This window comes from Phyllobates terribilis, unplaced genomic scaffold (genome assembly GCF_046119375.1).
Source record: "Phyllobates terribilis strain yellow unplaced genomic scaffold, ASM4611937v1 Scaffold_2__4_contigs__length_985480577, whole genome shotgun sequence".
Lineage (NCBI taxonomy): Eukaryota > Metazoa > Chordata > Amphibia > Anura > Dendrobatidae > Phyllobates > Phyllobates terribilis.
The window spans coordinates 720,757,928-720,777,159 of record NW_027362762.1 but is presented as its reverse complement, the minus strand read 5'-3'; the positions used below and the strand labels follow the sequence as shown (position 1 = coordinate 720,777,159).

Here is a 19,232-nt window from a genome sequence, read left to right as displayed (position 1 = left end):
GAGAGGAACCTGCAGTAATTACAATGTGAAGTAATTTGCATTTTTTTTTACACTTTTCTTATTTTTGTCTTGTGATATTCTTTGAAGGTTTTTGCGCTAAATTCCTAAAAATGGTGTTCATGTGGTTCAAGAATTTTGTGAAAACTAAAAAATTGCTTTTTTTTGTCTTTTACTTTATTTCAACCTTTTCAGACCAAAAAGTTGCTAAAATTTCAAGCGTACATAAAATCACACTAGCAGAGACTGGAGTGCATTTGTACAAAAAATATTGTGACTTTTTAAAAAGTTACAATTGATAAATAAGAAAAAAACCTAAACCCCACCCATGTTGAATACAAAATAAAGAAGTGGATACAAATAAAACAGACTTTAAAAAAGTCAGACATTAAAAGAGGAATAAGGCGCAAATATAAAGCGGGTGAAAAATCTCAAAAAGCGAAAAAAGTACGAAAGCAAAAATTACTGGAGCCCTTAGACATTTTCATAAATGTCTAGGCTAAGTTCCTATTACATTGCAAGATAATTAATTATATCTGTTACATACATAAGTACTGATATTTATATACCTAAGTTTCTTTCTAAATTATGATTGGAGGCCAACACCAGAGGATTTTCGAGAGATTGCAATCACTTCATATCATATACAATATGTATTGTGCTTTCCCAACTTGGTTTTTGTATGAAGGGGGCTTGCTATTTTAAGTCAGTACTCGCGGTACTTATGACACTAATCTGAGTGCTTTTGTTGTCTCAACTTACCAGTGTTTCTGTACCATGTATGCAGAATTCAAATTTAGAAGCATTACTGAGACGTGATCGCGGGACATCGATGGATTATAATGACAGTTAGGGGTCTGCTGATGACCTCCATGCCTGTCAGTATGATCCTTCTGTGAAAGCAAAGCTGTGGCTGGTGTTCATAGATAATGATTTTCATCCCCGTTTTGCCCCATTAAAACTAAAACAATGAAAAAAAAATACACATATTTGGTATGGCTTTGTTCGTAAAAGTCTGATCTATCAAAATATAGAACTAATTAATCTAATCTGTAAACAGGGTGTTGAGAAAAAAATCAAAAAGTCAAAATTACGATTTTTGGGCAGCTGCAACATTGTAATAAAATGCAATAAGAGGCAATCAAAACATCGCATCAACCCCAAAATTGTACCAGTAAAAACATCAACTGAGGGCACAAAATAGAAGCCCTCACATAGCCACATATCTCAAAAAATGAAAACATTATGGGAAAAGGGCGACAAAAGCAACAATTTCTATTTTTTTTTACAAATTTCCAAATAGTTTTTCACCACTTAAATGAAACAATAACTATACATATTTGGTATCTGAACACTCATTCTGATAAGGAGAATCATATTACTAGATTAGTTTTACCACATAGTGAACATGGCAAATATAATACCCAAAAAACAATTGTGGAATGGCATTTTTTTGCAATTTCAGTGCACTTGGAATTTTTTCCTATTTTCCAGTACACTAAGCGGTAGAGTGACTGGTGTCATTGAAAAGTACAACTAGCCCAGCAAAAAAACAAGCCCTCATATGGCTATATTGAAGGACAAAATTAAAAGTTAAGGCTCTGTAACAAGGGGAGGAATAAACGAAAAATGAAAAATCACCATGTCATGAAGGGGTTAAAAAAGGTTATCATTCTACAAATACTGCAAGTTACTTCTCTAAATAATGTTTCTCTTACTTTTCCATCTTGTAATTGAGTTTTGGAAATTTGTAGACTCTTATAGTGCTTTTCAGGGTTAGCTAAGCAGTTTACTTATATACCCTGTTGGGTTGCCAGCTCCAGAATTACTTGAAAGTTTTCTGGCACACTATGTTTTCTTAAGGCCCTGTCACACATAACGAGATCGCTAGCGAGATCGTTACTACGTCACAGTTTTGAGATCGCTGGAGAGATCGTTCGGGAGCCGTCAAACATGTATAACTTGCCAACGATTTCGGCCGCCCCAGCGATCTAACTAACGATCTCGTTGGCCGCTGGGACGCTGTCACACAGCAGCTATTTCAATGATCCACACTCAACGATACACACTTTGAGGGACTGTACTGTGACAGAAAGGCGTACATAAAATTACCTTTCCGCGCCCACTCATCTTCGATTGGTGGACGCTACTGCGTTCTGATTGGCCGGGGGTTTTTAAAAAGGCGACGTTGGGGCAATTCCGCTCCCTTGTTCCTATCTGCGCTTTGCTTTCGGATTGTAGCAGTGTTCTCCGGGCAAGTTTCGTCCATCTGGGATTTGTTGAAGCCTTGTCAGCGTCCTGATTTTTGGATCCTAGTTGCGTTCTACTGCTGTGATTCCATTCATTTGTGGATTTTCTTCAGCTGTGACTGAACATTGACTTTTGGGTTTTTCAGGCACTGTATTGCTTTGTTTCCACGGTAAGTTATTTTAGTGGATTTTTATCACACTCAATAAGTATATATTTGCTTATATATTGGAGGCCATTTTTAGTCAGCAAATGGTGTGTAGTACTTTTTACTTTGTTTGAAAATGTTTCATGTATGCTCACTGTATTGCTATCCTTTTCAGATGGCTTTCAAAAGTGAAGAGTTTGTGAGGGAAATGATTGACCTCTACCGCTCCCTGCCGTGCCTTTGGCAAATAAAATCAACAGACTACTGCAATAGAGAGAAAAAGAGGGAGGCCTACCAGCAATTGATTTCCCTCTTTAAAAGGCATGGCCCCAACGAGAAGGTGGATGAAGAGCTGGTGAAGAGAAAGATCCAGGGTCTACGTACCGTATATAAGAAAGAACTCAACCGGGTGGAGAAATCAAAGAAGTCAGGTACCGGCACAGATGAGGTTTATGTGCCGACATTATGGTATTATGATTTGCTTGCCTTCACCCGTGACCAGGAGCTACCTCGGCGAATGGTGTGTACGATACGGCAGACCCCGGAAGAAGACCCCGACATACGGACTGACTCCCCTGTTGAAGATGTAAGTACCTTCTTTGCTTCCCTGTAAATAGCATTTATACTTTCAATGTACATGCCATAGTTTAGCCGCCCCTCATATTTGTTTTTTAGTGCACGTGTACCCATGCTGGTCATAACATACCTGCTGGATGTTGTAACCAAATCTTAACTTTATTTTTGTGTTCCCACAGCACCATTGGCAAGATGACGACATCTCGGCTACGGAACGTGGTATGGAGGAGGCGAGTGTTATGTCAAGGAATGAGGAACCTATGGCATCGGTGAATGAAGACCCTATGGCCTCTACAAGTGAAGACCTTGTGCCTCGGCGACAGAGAAAATCAAGGAAAAGAAAGGCCAGCTTGCGGCCATCGCCAGATCTAGTATCTCTGGTGAACAAGATTCTACTTCTGCAGACCCAGGCCAAGCGGGACAGCTTTGCAACATATGCTGGCGAGAGACTACAGAGGCTGGATGACCGACAGAGGGCGCATGCAGAAAGGGTCATGTTTGAGACTTTAAATAAAGCGGCAGCCGGTGAACTTAATGAAACGTCTACTGTACATACTCTGATTGACCCTGGCCATTTTCAACAACATTCTTGGACCCATAGGCCGGACCCACTTCACAGCACACCAGTGCAGAGGATCCGGCGTCCACAAAGCCTTGCCCCCCCCCACAGTATCCCATGTGTTCTGATTCTTTTGTTTCCCCCAGGCACGGATACACAAATACAGGTAATCGATATGAAGAACTGTAGTGATGTTTCATTTCAATTTTTTTTTATCATTTTGTAAATATTGTTAATTTAATACTTATTTAAATTGTTAAAATTGTTTATATTTTTGTTTGTTTATAAAAACAAGGTTTATTGTCCTCTTTTTTAACTTTACCCCTGCCCTCTGATCTCACCCTGATTGAAATAAAAATGTTTATTGGTTGCCTTATTTTCTGCTTTACCTCTTCCCGAGGGTGGGACCCCTCACCCCTGCCCTCCGATCCCTTCCCAATCTCCGTTCCCTCCCCTCCATTCTCTACCGTCTATTCCCATCCCTGCTCTCCGCTGGTGATCACCTCCTCCCCTTCTCCTCCTCCGGCTCCAGGCTTTATCACCTGTCTTCTGTCTTTTCCCTGTGTCCTCTGGTCTTCTTCACAGCTGGTTTTCTTCCCCTCCTCTTCCTACTTCCCTTCTTTTAGTCTTTGGGGTCATAGTCATGGTGCACGGTATGGCAATGATCTGCCATACCATGCACTATGAGTCTGACTCAGATTATAGGTTGTATATACTAGATTCTTGATAGGGCGTTGATCCAGGGAACTAGTCTGATTGCCGTATGTGGAGTCAGGAAGGAATTTTTTTTCCCAAAACGGAGCATGGGTTTTTTTTGCCTTCCTCTGGATCAACATGTTAGGTCTTCCTTATAGTTTTCATACTATGTTCCTATTCTTTCCTCTTCTCTCTTCTTCTTGAATTAGCTGGCATCTGTGAAAGCCGACTTCAGACGGCTTTCCTGCCCCCACACAACTTCAGCTAATAATATCAATAAGTAGGCGGCAATGAAAGCCGACTTCAGACGGCTTTCCTGCCCCTACACTACTTCAGCTGATAACATCAATTAGTAGACAGCTATTAAAGCCGACTTCAGACGGCTTTCCTGCCCCCACACAACTTCAGCTGATAATATCAATAAGTAGGCGGCAATGAAAGCCGACTTCAGACGGCTTTCCTGCCCCTACACTACTTCAGCTGATAACATCAATTAGTAGACAGCTATTAAAGCCGACTTCAGACGGCTTTCATGCCCCCACACAACTTCAGCTGATAACATCAATTTGCAGGCGGCTATTAAAGCCGACTTCAGACGGCTTTCCTGCCCCTACACAACTTCAGCTGATAACATCAATAAGCAGGAGGGTGTGAAAGCCGACTTTGGAGTGGGCTTTACTGCCCCTGCACTGCTTGTTTTAGGCAGTATCACACAGGATAGGATTAGATACACAACCCGTCAGGCAGTATCACACAGGATAGGATTAGATACACAACCCTTTAGGCAGTATCACACAGGATAGGATTAGATACACAACCCGTCAGGCAGTATCACACAGGATAGGATTAGATACACAACTCTTTAGGCAGTATCACACAGGATAGGATTAGATACACAACCCGTCAGGCAGTATCACACAGGATAGGATTAGATACACAACACGTCAGGCAGTATCACACAGGATAGGATTAGATACACAACTCTTTAGGCAGTATCACACAGGATAGGATTAGATACACAACCCTTTAGGCAGTATCACACAGGATAGGATTAGATACACAACCCGTCAGGCAGTATCACACAGGATAGGATTAGATACACAACTCTTTAGGCAGTATCACACAGGATAGGATTAGATACACAACCCTTTAGGCAGTATCATACAGGATAGGATTAGATACACAACCCGTCAGGCAGTATCACACAGGATAGGATTAGATACACAACCCGTCAGGCAGTATCACACAGGATAGGATTAGATACACAACCCGTCAGGCAGTATCACACAGGATAGGATTAGATACACAACCCATCAGGCAGTATCACACAGGATAGGATTAGATGTAACAAAGTGTAGACAATAGTGGATATAAACTAATTTTTTTTTATAAAAATATAAAAAATATAACCAACCAAATAATATCAACTACATAACAAAAAATAAGTTATTGGCTGCCGTGACGGTCATGGGCTGCCACAAATCTTGCCAGCATCACTCCGTGCTGGTGGATCTCTTCACTCAGTCTCCGTTGTGACGCCAGGAGATCTTGTAGTGTTGGGATTTCTACGGAGGTAATAGTTAAACTTAAAAGTCCAATAATTCTGTACATTCATCAAATTAAGGCTATGTGCCCACGATGCACCACTCCCGGGTACCATCCGCACATTAGAACGCGCTAATTACGCAAGTACAGATGCAGTATTGCGGAATTGGCGCATTATAATGCAAGTCAATGGCGGCGCAAAAAAACCACCTTATGCAAAATAATTGGTAGTGCTGCGTTTTTTTCCGCAATGATAATGTGCAGCGGAAATTTCCGCAGCATGTGCACAGCACATGCGGATTATCATTGGGGAACATGGCAGACCTTCTACCATGCGCTTTTAATGCGTTTCCACAGCAGCAAAAACGCTGCAGAAACACCTTAAAAAACGCATCGTGGGCACACAGCCTATCAGGTACATGTTTGGTATTTAACACTTACGGTTTTCAGGTTGCTCGGATGATGACGAGCTTAAGGACCACCCAGATCCCCTGGCACCACCGGCTAGAGAAAGACACAACACTTAATAGTACATGACAGCCCTATACTTTCCAAGTTGTATGGACCGTATTTTATGTCAAAGCATTACCGAAAGATGAAGCTGCACCTATATCACGGAGTGATGCTGGCGAGCTGGCAGAGGAATGCTGCTGGGGCTCCAGGGCTGGAGGTGACTCCCTTGGGGGCTCTGGGGCTGCAGGCGCTGGAAAACAAATAACATTAGATACCTAAGGTGATTGCAGTTGTAACTAATGTGCTGCCATATATTGTGTTAACATATTTTAAAACCACTCACCACGGCGGGGCAGGGTCCGTGACCGGATGCTGACGATTCGGTCAGCAGACCTATATTTCAGGTCCGCCAGCTTTTTACGGATTTGTGTAGCAGAGCGCTGCACCCCAAATCTCCGGACCAGGCCCCGACCGATCCTCTGCAGCACCGCCTGTTTATGGAGCACTGGATGCTCAGAGTGCACATGGCACTCATAATCAAGTGCATCCAGGTGCTCCACAAGGTAGCACACCTCAGCATCACCCCAAGGAGATGCCCTGACCCTGGATGCCATAATGCTCTTAATAAGCTAGGCCGCAACTACGTCGTTAGACCCGCCCACGACGCATGAACGTCGGTAACCACGCCCACGACGCATGAACGTCGCCAATAAACCCGCGGTTTATTAGAGAACCCTATTGTGACTTGAATTATTAGCGTGTTGGACTAGAGACGCTGTATTGATAATGCGACGTCTGTAGAACGCAGCAGTGTCTCTATTGTGACGGTCACACAGGAATACTGGTGTTTAGGTGGTTTTATGTAGAAATATGTATCTATATTTTTATGTAGGTATGCATACTTCTGTGTCTGTGAGTATGTGTGTGTATATCTGGTTATCTGTATATAAGTGTGGATATGGGTGTAGATTTTTATGTATCTGAATATGTATGTGTATATGGATGTGTATATGGATGTATACATACGAGTACAACAGTGGCGTACCACCATTGGTGGCAGGCCACATAACTGCTATGGGGCCCGTGGCCGTAGGGGGCCCGTGAGCCAGCGGACCCCATAGCAGTCTCCCCCATTCTGGAGTAGTAAGTATGTATTTATATATTTTTGTAAATCAGTCAGTACTGATAATACTGGAGGACTGGGGCTGCCTTTTACCCTATGGGGGGCTGCATTATACTGTGTGCTCTCCCATCCTGGTATACAGGGCTGCGGAGTCGATAAGCCAAACCGACTCCTCAATTTCCATTACTCCGACTCCACCTCCCTCATACATGGCTCATGTGATACATTAGGGTCATTACACTGTGCATGTGGAGGCTAAAAAGGAGGAAGTCACCATCGGGGTATCATACTGTGTTAAGGGGGACACTTTTGCTGGCATCACATTTTTATGGGGCTATGAAAGAGTAATTTAGGAGTTCAGAAAGGAAGAAAGGCTGGAAGGTTGTGGGATCTGCTCTTCTGTGTCCCCAACAATTATTTTCTTTTTTTTTTTTTGTGGGGGGGGTCCCAATTATAACTTCTGCTATGAGCTCCCATGATTCCTATGTCCGCCCCTGGAGTACACGTATGTGTATACGGGCCCTTACTATTGAAACAATGATAAACAAATCTTTTGCAAAGTTAAACACAGTTTATTACACAAATCAATACAAAACTGAAAGTAGTGTATAATTGTCAGTAGTTGCCCACTATAAGTTCTGATGTTGCCAAGTAACAGCACCAGGACCGTTAAAATACTGGCAGTAGTTGTCGCGGCTGGTTTTCGCATCCTGGGTGTTTCTGCCATATCCCACTGGTTGAAGGCCTGCAATTGCAGGATCGTTTGAACGCCATTCACCGAGCTCCACTTCCCCATTGGCTAGGTCCACAGAGTCCACGAAGCCAGGCGGACAGTACGTAATTGCATCACGTCGACGAAGAAAGTTGTGAAGCGTGCAACAGGCCAAAACAACAGAGTCTATTGATGTAAGCTTCATGTTAATTGGCGTGTGAAAAACTCTGAAGCGGTTGGCCATGATACCGAAGGCATTTTCGACAACAAGACGTGCCCTTGACAAACGATAATTGAAAATTCTTCTTTCCTGGGTAAGACTTTTTTGGGGGAACGGTTTAATAAGATTGGGATGAAGTGGGAAGGCTTCATCGCCGACAAAAACAAAATTAAGGTTACCTGTAGTCTCTGAGTTGGGAGGCAAGTGTAGGTCACAGTTGTCCAATCGCTCTCCAAAAAGTGTGTGCTCTAAAACACCACCATCAGAAACCCTGCCGTTCATGCCAACATCTACATTTATAAATTCGTAATTGGCATTAACAAGGGCCATCATGATGATGCTGAAATAGCCCTTATAATTATAAAAATAGGATCCGCTATTTGGTGGCTGAGTGATTCGGACATGTTTCCCGTCCAAAGCCCCACCACAGTTAGGGAACTGCCACAGCTGCTCAAAATCAGAGGCAATCTTTTTCCATTCCTCCTCCGTGTTGGGAAACTGTATGTAACTACGTAGACTGTGGTAAATTGCATTACATGTCTCCGGGATTAGAACACTGAGCATGGGCCTGGAAATGGCTGCAGAAAAATGCAAGTCTTGGAGTGAGCGTCCGGTGGCCAGGAATCTCAGTGTGACTGCCAATCTTTCATCTGCCGGAATGGCAGCACGCATCGCTGTATCCTTCCGTTGAATACGTGGCGTAACTCGTTCCAATAACTCTTTAAAAGATTCCTCTGACATCCTCAGATAGTTGCGGAAATCATGAGGATTCTTCTCCTGAAGCTCTCTTACAAGTTGCATGTGGGACAATTCAGACCTCTTCTGCAGCCACTCTCTGGTCCACATGCGACGCTTTCGTTTGGAACGCCTCTGTAGCTCTCGTGCCTCATCTTGACGCCGAGCTTCCTCAACCAGCAATGCAGCAACCACAATAGCACACTGCCCGTCGTCCATGATGTGCAAACTGCAAACATAGCATGAAAAGATGAGAACACTTTCAACAAAACAATTAACACAAGTATTGAAACTGTATATAAAAAATATCATGGAAAACCATATTCCATTCTGTTAGTGAGCATGACAGAAAATGCGCTATGTGGGTGCATGTGCATGAGACCCCTAAAATATCTGCCCATGCAAAAGCATACATATATATATATATACAAATAGAAGCCAAGCCCTCCCTCCCTGAAAAGCAAAGATAACAGATAATTAGTAAATGTGATAAAAGAATAAAAATGGAAACGCATCTGAGACCTCAAACAATACCTACCTTACTAAAGATGTCTGATATGTTCAAAGCGGAGTCACAGCTGGAGAACGCTGCAATGATCCGCAAAAATCAGCACTAGTCCAATGAACGGATATTAGCAGCCCGGAGAACTCTGGTAGGATCTGCAATAAAGCACGAGGTCAGAAACAAAGGACGGAATCGCTATTCTGTTGCCTTCTTTATGCGCGTCCGGAAATGAGAACGCCGTAGCGACCACCAATCGGGGACGAGGGGCGCGGAATAGTCCAATTTATACACGCCTACGTGTCTCAGTTCTGAATCGCTGGACGAGGTCGTTGGCTAGGTGTCAAATACAGCGATGCACACTGCCCAGCGGGAGTGCAACGACCCAGGAATGGTCCAGGGAGCTTTGTAACGATCAACGATCTCGCAGCAGGGGCCTGATCGTTGCTACCGGTCAAACGTAGCGAGATCGCTAGCGATGTCGCTGTTGCGTCACAAAACCCGTGACGTATCAACGATCTCGCTAGCGATCTCGTTATGTGTGACAGGGCCTTAACACGATGATGAGGTTATTCACAGATATTGTGTAACACATAATATCCTGGAAATCTTAGATCTTATTTAGTCTCTGTTTGAGTCAAAAATCAATATGAGGAGTGATATTCCCCTTTCCTCAGCAAAACTAAGAATTTAACTATGTAAAATCTTGCCATCTCTGTGAAAGTTGGGGGTGTAAATAAACCAAAAAAACATTCAAATACTGAACCAATATCTAAAGTTTATCCAACAAGTTGTTTTTAAAGTTATCATTTTACTGTTTTAGTAACATTTCTGTCATTTTGATTTTGCACTGACTGCTATATACATTGCTTCTGCAGATCTATCTGTACATCTGAAAATTATCTCAAAAACATAGATAAGTTAATATGGATATATAAGAGAGTGAACCAGACACAATCATAAAACCATTGCCCAAAATAAGTCTATAGTCTAAAATGACGAATGTTATTTACCCTCTTCACAGTATTCTTCATATTCTCACAGCATTTGTTGCTTACTCTCTTCTATTTCTTCTTACTCTCTTCGATCTTCTATCTCTTCTATTTTCCTAAACTGTAGAGGGCCAGCAAAAGGTTAGAAAACAAACTAAAACCCATAATCTTCACCTCACTAATCAATTGTCCTAGCACCTTTGCTGCCTCCTGAGCCCACTGTCTGCTGCCCGGTCCTTAGAGTTTCTTCTTTCTACAGTTGCGCAACAGAATCCTTCCTCTAGAACAGGACTTCAGGCATCGGAAGTCATGGTTCTTCGTAAAGTCGAGAAGACACCGGCCTCTTCTTTCTGCTGTCGCACACTGGTGTCTTCACTCTAAAAAAGGACTTATGGCAGTGACCAGACCTTGGAGGTCACAGCGTATCATGACCTCCGGACCTGGTTGAGGCCAAACGTTCTGCTCTAGAGTGAGGATTGGACAGGTAAACAGCGGGCACTAGAAGCAAGATAGGTGAAGAGTGAGTTTGTTTATAAATTTTTTTACTCTTATATTTATTATGCTTTGGTATCTGGAGAAACTTCAGAGCCTAATTGTTAACATTCAAATCACAGAAAATAACTTTGCTGAGAATTGAATTTCCAAGCAAAATCTGTGCAATTTGGTGAAATTGAATTCTGTCGGATCCGCTCATCTCTAAAAACAGGAAAGTGTATTTGTTTTTTTTATAAATGGCAGCTTATGTAGTTGGGGAGCAAGATCTAGACCAACTGTTAAAGGGAATTTTTCAGCAGGTTTTTGCTACCTCATCTGAGAGCAGCATGAGATTGAAAAAGAGACCCTGAACCAATAATGTATCATTTAGTTTACTGGGTGCAGCAGTTCTGACACAATCAGAGTTTTTAGATTTAGCAATGCAGCAGAGAAGAGAAAGCTAACCCCTTCCATACCTGGCCTCAGCGTATATAACTATAGACAGTGAGGTGTTTATCCCAGAAGGAGGCAGAGTCTAGGGCTCACTCACTCCTATAGCTGCTGTAGTCCAGACAATGATTAATCTATCAGTCTAAGTAAACAACACCACACAGCTGGACAGGTGACACATCTTGAGTTCAGTGTTTTAACCCCTACCTGATACTGTTCTCAGATTACATATCAAAAACCTGCTGACAGATTCCCTTTAAAAGTAGAAGAACTGGAAGAAGAAGTTAATAGTTATTACACCTTATTCAGAACCCATGGCAGCTTCCTCCCCTGCCCAGGAGCTGTGGTATGATCAGACCATGTACACAGACATTACACAGTACACAGCAGGGGCACATTTATAAGATTATCTCAGCACAGGAACATTTTTTTTTAAAACACATCCAATTGTGGAAATTATTCAAGTATTTATTGATTAAATGTTGATTCAAATTAACTTTGTGGGAAAACCCCTTTAAATCGAAAACCTTAAACATCAGAGCTTAAAAAGAAATCAAGATTTATGTTGAATGTTATATTTATTTTAAACATACAGTAAAGGAATATGCTTTAAAAATATTTTACAGAAACAAATTACATTAACATTGCGTCTGATATCCAATTGAAATGTTCTTTGTAGCATATATTAAAGAACTATAGTACCGAACAGCAGTTGAGTCAAGGTCATGGTAGGAATTCTTTAATTCTTTAACCCCCTCTATTATGTCCCCAGAGATGTCTGTGATTATCAGTCACTGATCCTAATCAGATGTGCTCAGTTGCCTGTGATGATATTTGGCCTATAGATTACACTCAATAGGACCACCTCATTGGGGACTCAAGCACATTCATTCAAACATTACAATGTCAACTGCACTGTCAGCTATAGACATACACAGATATAGAGATTTGGGTGAAATGATAAGGATTAGACTTGACAGCTGGAAACCATTCTTACTAGCTCTGCACTTTTGTCTTTGTGCTGTAATGTCATCTACATGCTTAAAGAAAAGAAGAAAAAATGCAAATACATTTCTACATTAGGTCATGTGTGGTTTTTATAGGACCACTAAAAGAATATGAAACACAAAATATTAGCATACAATTTCATTTTATGCTTTATGTCATATGATTGCTTCAATTGTTATGTGAATAAGACCTCATTCAAATAAAGAGAGTTCAGGGAAATTAGCGATTTCTTTTATCAAGAGCATTTTACTTATTTCTCTGTAAAATAAAAATGGAAAAACAGACGACATTATTACTTAAATGATTAGAAAGACTTGAATGTATGATTAATGGAGGTCTGATTGCTGGGTCACACAGTGATGTCTATAATAAATGGGCCACAATTTCCAGCTTTTTATGAAAAGGTGTATGGTCAGGACTTATTGCTCTTTTTTTTCAAGGCTCTGTTTGTACTTGCAAACTTTGTTTTATAATGGAACCTTAAAAGCTATGTGAGATGATTTCCAATGAATCCTGATGGACCTTCTTGATCTCTAATCAGAAAATAAAATAGTACCCACTAATTTTCCACACTAGACTAGAAGAAAGTATGGACGGAGCATGCTAATAAGGCCCCGATTCATCAAGACCAGCATTGTTCGCGCCAATCTTGATGGTGTGTTGGAGTCAGAGATGCCTGTTTCATTAAGAGGAGCACATCTCTTAATGAAGATTAAAAATAGTGTGTGCCTCTGTGCGCCTCACAGCAAATTTTACTCCAGTTTCTGACTGATTTCAGGCATAAGGCACACGATAGTTTATCATTAATTAAATACCCCGTTCTGTCTCCATTTTACACTTTGCTGCTGATAAGATTCTATTTAGACAGAAGGAGGGAGGAGCTAGAGACATAGAACCTTCCTCTCCTATTTGGATAGAATCTCATCAGTAGCAGCTGCCATCTCCTATCTCAGTAATGGGGAAGTCTGTCTTCAGTGAATACAGATTTTAGCTCAGAATTGAAAATTTTGACAATGATTGACCAATTGTGGCAGAGAAAGAAGCAAATTTCCCTGTTAAGATATATTACAAAGTTACATATTTTCATGTGTACAACTGATTTATGAAATAAAAATTAAAACAACAGTTACCCTTTAAGTCCTATGAATACATTTTGATATAATAGAAAAAAAATACACAAATCACATTCAAACAAAACCTTAAAAATATAAAAAGGTCAGGCAAAGGCATTTTGGACGCATGTCCTTAATCATTGAACTAACCTGGATGAGAAAAATAGTGTCATATTAAGAGCTTAACAGCTGACAGAATTGAACCAACCACAGAGGAGACGCCATTCACCGGTGAGATATAACTAAGCAGAGCTATTATTCGTAGTGATAAATCAAATCTTGCCTCATATTCATTCCTAAATGAGATCATTTTTTTAGAACATACATCCACCATGTTTCACGAGTAATTTGTTTTCTCTTGTAATCGCCACTTCTGAACAATTTTTTAACCCTTTAAATATCTTGTATTTTAAAATAAGAAAAATCACCATTATGTACTCTTGTGAAATGCTTTGAAGCTGCCTAACTTTTGAATAATATTTTATTTACTGCATCAGATAAATGTCTCCTAATTCTGATTTTTAATTGGCCAGTTGTACATCCCACATATTGTAAATTACAAAGAGTGCAAATGATTAAATAAACTACATGTGCCGTATTTCAATGAATGTACAGTTGAAACCAGAAGTTTACATACACTATATAGAAAGACACATACAGTGAAGGAAATAATTATATGATCCCTTGCTGTTTTTGTAAGTTTGCCCACTGACAAAGACATGAACAGTCTATAATGTTAAGGGTAGGTTAATTTTAAAATTGAGAGATAGAATATCCTCAAAAAATCAAGAAAATCACATTGTATAAATTTGATACATTTATTTGCATTTTGCAGTTATAAATAAGTATTTGATTCCTCTGGCAAACAACATTTAATTTTTGGTGGCAAAACCCTTGTGGCAAGCACAGCAGTCAGACTTTTTTTGTAGTTGATCATGAGGGTTGAACACATGTCAGGAGTAGTGATGAGCGAGTATGTTCTGTTAACCCTTTCACCGAGTATGCTCGGGCGAGCACCGAGTAGTTACAGCTGCTCGGTGTTATGTTTGAATCACTCCCGTGTGCATGATTTGCCACTGTTTGACAACTTTAATACATGTGAGAAATGTGTAAGAAATAGACATTCCTTACATGTACTAAAGCTGTCAAACACCGAAAGGGTTAACAGAACATACTCGCTCATCACTAATCAGGAGGAATTTTGGTCCACCCCTCTTTGCAGATCATCTCTAAATCATTCAGATTTTGAGGCTGTCGCTTGGCAACTCGGAGCTTCAACTCCCTCCATAAGTTTTCTATTGGATTAAGGTCTGGAGACTGGCTAGGCCACTTCATGACCTTAATGTGCTTCTTTTTGAGCCACTCCATTGTTGCATTGGCTGTATGTTTTGGGTCATTGTCTGGCTGGAAGACCCAACCACAACCCATTTTTAATGTCCTGGTGGAGGGAAGGAGGTTGTCACTCAGAATTTTACGGTACATAGCTCCATCAATTCTCCCATTGATGCGGTAAAGTAGTCCTGTGCCCTTAGCAGAGAAACACCCCCAAAACATAATGTTTCTACCTCCATGCTTGAAAGTGGGGATGGTGATCTTTTGATCATAGACAGCATTTCTCTTCCTCCAAACACGGCAAGTTGAGTTAATGCCAAATAGCTCAATTTTTGTCTCATCTGACCACAGCACCTTCTCCCAATCACTCACAGAATCATCCAGGTGTTCATTGGCAAACTTCAGACGTGATTTTTTTGATTTTTTTTGGGATATTCTATCTCTCAACGTTAAAATTAACATACCCTTAAAATTATAGACTGTTCATGTCTTTGTCAGTGAGCAAACGTACAAAAACAGCAAGGGATCAAATAATCATTTCCTTTACTGTATGCATGTTTTTCTCAATATTTGACATTAAATCAGACTGAACCTTTTTAGGTCAATTAGGATTACCATCATTTTTAATATTTGCCAAATGCCAGAATAATGAGAGAGAGAGAATGTTTTAAGGCATTTTTATTACTTACTGCAAAGTCAAAAGTTTACATACATTTCATTAGTATTTGGTTCCATTGCCTTTAAACTGAATGACTTGGATCAAACATTTAGGATATCCTTCCACAAGCTTCTCACAATAGTTCGTCAGAATTTGTGCCCATTCCTCCTGACAAAACTGGTGTAACTGATACAGGTTCGTAGATCGCCTTGCTCGCACCTGACTTTTAAGCTTTGCCCATAAATTTTCAATAGGTTTGAGATCAGGGCTTTGCAATGGTCACTCCAAAACATTGACTTTGTTATGCTTAAGCCACTTTGTAACCATTTTGGCAGTATGCTTCGGGTCATTGTCCATTTGGAAGACCCATTTCCACCCATGCTTTATCTTCCTGGCTGATGTCTTGAGATGTTGCTTCAGTATTGCCACATAATCTTCTTTTCTCATTATGTCATCTATTTTATGAAGTGCACCCATCCCTCCTGCAGCAAAATAACCCCACAACATGATGCCGCCACTCTCGTGTTTCAGAGTTGGGATGGTGTTTTTAGGCTTACAAGCTTCTCCCTTTTTCCTCCAAATGTAAAGATGGTCATTATGCATTATGGTTCAATTTTACTTTCATAAGACTACAGGACATGTCTCCAAATATGAAAGTCTTTGTTCCTGTGTGCATTTGCAAACAATAATCTGGCTTTTTTATGTTTCTTTTGCAGTAATGGCTTCTTCCTGGCAGAGTGGCCTTTCAGCCCATGTTGATAGAGTATTCGTTTCACGGTCGATACTGACACAATCTTACCAGCTTCCGCCGTCATCTTCACAAGGTCTTTTGATTTTGTCCTTGGGTTGATATGCACATGTCAGACCAAAGCACATTCATCTCTGGGACACAGAACCCATCTCTTACTGAGCGGTATGATGGCTGGACATTCCCATCTTTTTTGTACTAGCATATAATTGTTTGTACAGATGAACAAGGCACCTTCAGGTATCTTGAAATTGTACCCAAGGATGAGCCAGGCTTGTGCAAGTCCACAATTCTCTTCCTGATATATTGGCTGATTTCTTTATACTTTCCCATGATGCTACACAAAGAAGCAACGTGTTTCAGGTGTGCATTAAAATACATCCACAATTGTGTCTCTATTTAAATCAGATGTTGCCAAAAAATCTATCAGAAGCTTCCAAACACATGACATTATCATATGGGCAGTCTAGAATTGTTTAAAGGCATAGTAATCTTAGTGTATGTAAACTTTAGACTTTACAGTAAGTAATAAAATGCCTTAAAACATTCTCTCTCTCTCATTATTCTGGCATATTGAAAATATAAAAAATTATGGTAATCCTAATGTACCTAAAAAGGGAAAGGTTTATTCTGATTTCATATCAGATATTGGGAAAAACATGCATATGTGCCATTTTATATAGCGTATGTAAACTTCTGGTTTCAACTGTATGTATTTCTATCATATAGTCATGGCCAAAAGTGTTAGCACTCGCCCGAGCGTCTCACTACTCAGGATGTTTGGCGAGCACCGAGCATTTTTGGGTTACTCGGGCGGAAGCTCGGGTCTCCGCCCTGCATGTTTGGCGCTCTTTACAGAGCCAATGAACATGCAGGGATTGCCAGCCAGTCACTGTAATGCAGCAGCCATGTTGCTTGTGGGCATTACAGTGATTGGCTGGCCGCACAGCGTCACCTCGAGTATTTAAAACCGGGCGCCGCCATCTTGGACACAGTCACTCCGGATCAGACAGTGTAGGGAGAGTGCTGCTGAGCTAGGGAGAGATTTATACTGCAAAATAGGTAGTGTAAGGTCTCTAAAGCCTGCAAAATCAAACAAACAGTCCTTCTGAGGACTAATATCCTTCCGAGATATCAGGCAGGCAGGCAGGCTGTATAGGAGACATAGTGATTATTCCAGCAAACGCTGCATTACAGTCCTGTGTGCTGCTGCTCAAATTGGTAGACTTAGCCCCAAGTCTCAGGGGCCAGGAAAAATCCCTTTTTTTCATCTAAATCCTCTTTTTTTTTTTTCCTCAGTCAGACTGTACAAATGCCCGTCTTATTAACCTTTTGGTATTCCCCCCACCCCCCAAAAAAAAAATTGAGCTTGTCTGTAAGGGTTCAGACACGAATATATCTGTTTAAAAGAGTCTGGTTTCGGCCAGATAACTAGAACTGTGGTTTTGAAGTTCCACAGTTCAAATCTCGGTATTATCCACTTTTTTGCCTTTTTTACATAATAAAAAAACAGTTTGAGTGTCTCGCTGACTGTTCAGACACAAATATATGTAATGCACACGCCCGGGCTGAGCGGCGTGTGCGTGTGATTCCACTGGACCGTGCCGGAGAGTGAATGCCTGGAGGGGCGTAATTAGGTATTCACCCGATCCGACCAGGGTCGCACGACGGCATACGACGCCAGTGCACCAAGGAGGAACCGAGCAGAGGGACCAGGTGCTACTCCAGGACAGACCCCGGACACGGCTGTTGACCCACACAGGGGAATACAGGAACAGACTGGTTAGGCTGGCACACAGACTGGTGGGAATAGGCAGGCACGACTGGTATGCAGGCAGGTGGGTATGCAGGCAGGGGGGTACAGGCAAGCACGGCTAGAGTGCAGACAGGAAGGCACTAGCAGGTAGGAACACAGGCGGGATAGGACCCAGTACACACTGGGACTCAGAAACAGAACCACAGATGTGGCGGACAAACACAGCAGAGTGAGGCCGCACAGAGAGGTGAGCGAGAGCAGGGCAGGACGAGGCCGCCTGGAGCGGTGAGCAAGGGCAGAGCAGGACGAGGCCGCCTGGAGCGGTGAGCAAGAGCAGAGCAGGACGAGACCGCCTGGAGAGGTGAGCAAGAGCAGAGCAGGACGAGACCGCCTGGAGCGGTGAGCAAGAGCAGAGCAGGACGAGACCGCCTGGAGCGGTGAGCAAGAGCAGAGCAGGACGAGACCGCCTGGAGCGGTGAGCAAGAGCAGAGCAGGACGAGACCGCCTGGAGCGGTGAGCAAGAGCAGAGCAGGACGAGACCGCCTGGAGCGGTGAGCAAGAGCAGAGCAGGATGAGACTGCCTGGAGTGGTGAGCAAGAGCAGAGCAAGACGAGACCGCCTGGAGCGGTGAGCAAGAGCAGAGCAGGACGAGACCGCCTGGAGCGGTGAGCAAGAGCAGAGCAGGACGAGACCACCTGGAGCGGTGAGCAAGAGCAGAGCAGGACGAGACAGGGCTCTGTTCACACGGAACAGACAGGAAGGGAAAGGCAGAGCCAGATACCCACAGGGTACTTGCAGTGAAGTAGCGAGTTCTGACTCTGCAGAAAAAGGAAAGGAACGGACATAGAGGCAAAACAGGTAAAGGATAGGAGATAGTTCAGACTGGAACTGAGCGTACGGAAGAGACCGACACTGCAGCGGGATACAGGAGCGGGTCTGGGAATACGGCCCCCAGAGAGGCGGGACGAACAGGCAAGGAGCATGTTCAGACAGGACAGACAAGATACAGGAGCGGGTCTAGGTAATCGGCCCCTAGAAGGCGGAAGGAACAGGCTAGGAGCGTGTTCAGACAGGACAGACAAGATACAGGAGCGGGTCTAGGTAATCGGCCCCTAGAAGGCGGAAGGAACAGGCTAGGAGCGTGTTCAGACAGGCCTGGAAATACAGCCTCCAGGATAGGCAGACAAGA

The 19,232-nt window shown here is 42.2% G+C and overlaps 1 protein-coding gene across 1 annotated transcript; it reads left to right on the top strand.

Moving 5' to 3' along the window:
* The first annotated feature begins 2,350 nt into the window (after positions 1-2,350).
* On the top strand, positions 2,351-3,852 carry LOC141252950 (uncharacterized). Its single transcript, XM_073670708.1, has 2 exons — positions 2,351-2,978; positions 3,148-3,852. The coding sequence occupies exons 1-2, from the start codon at positions 2,529-2,531 to the stop codon at positions 3,751-3,753; spliced, it is 1,056 nt and encodes a 351-aa protein (XP_073526809.1). The 5' UTR covers positions 2,351-2,528; the 3' UTR covers positions 3,754-3,852.
* The last annotated feature ends 15,380 nt before the right edge of the window (positions 3,853-19,232 follow it).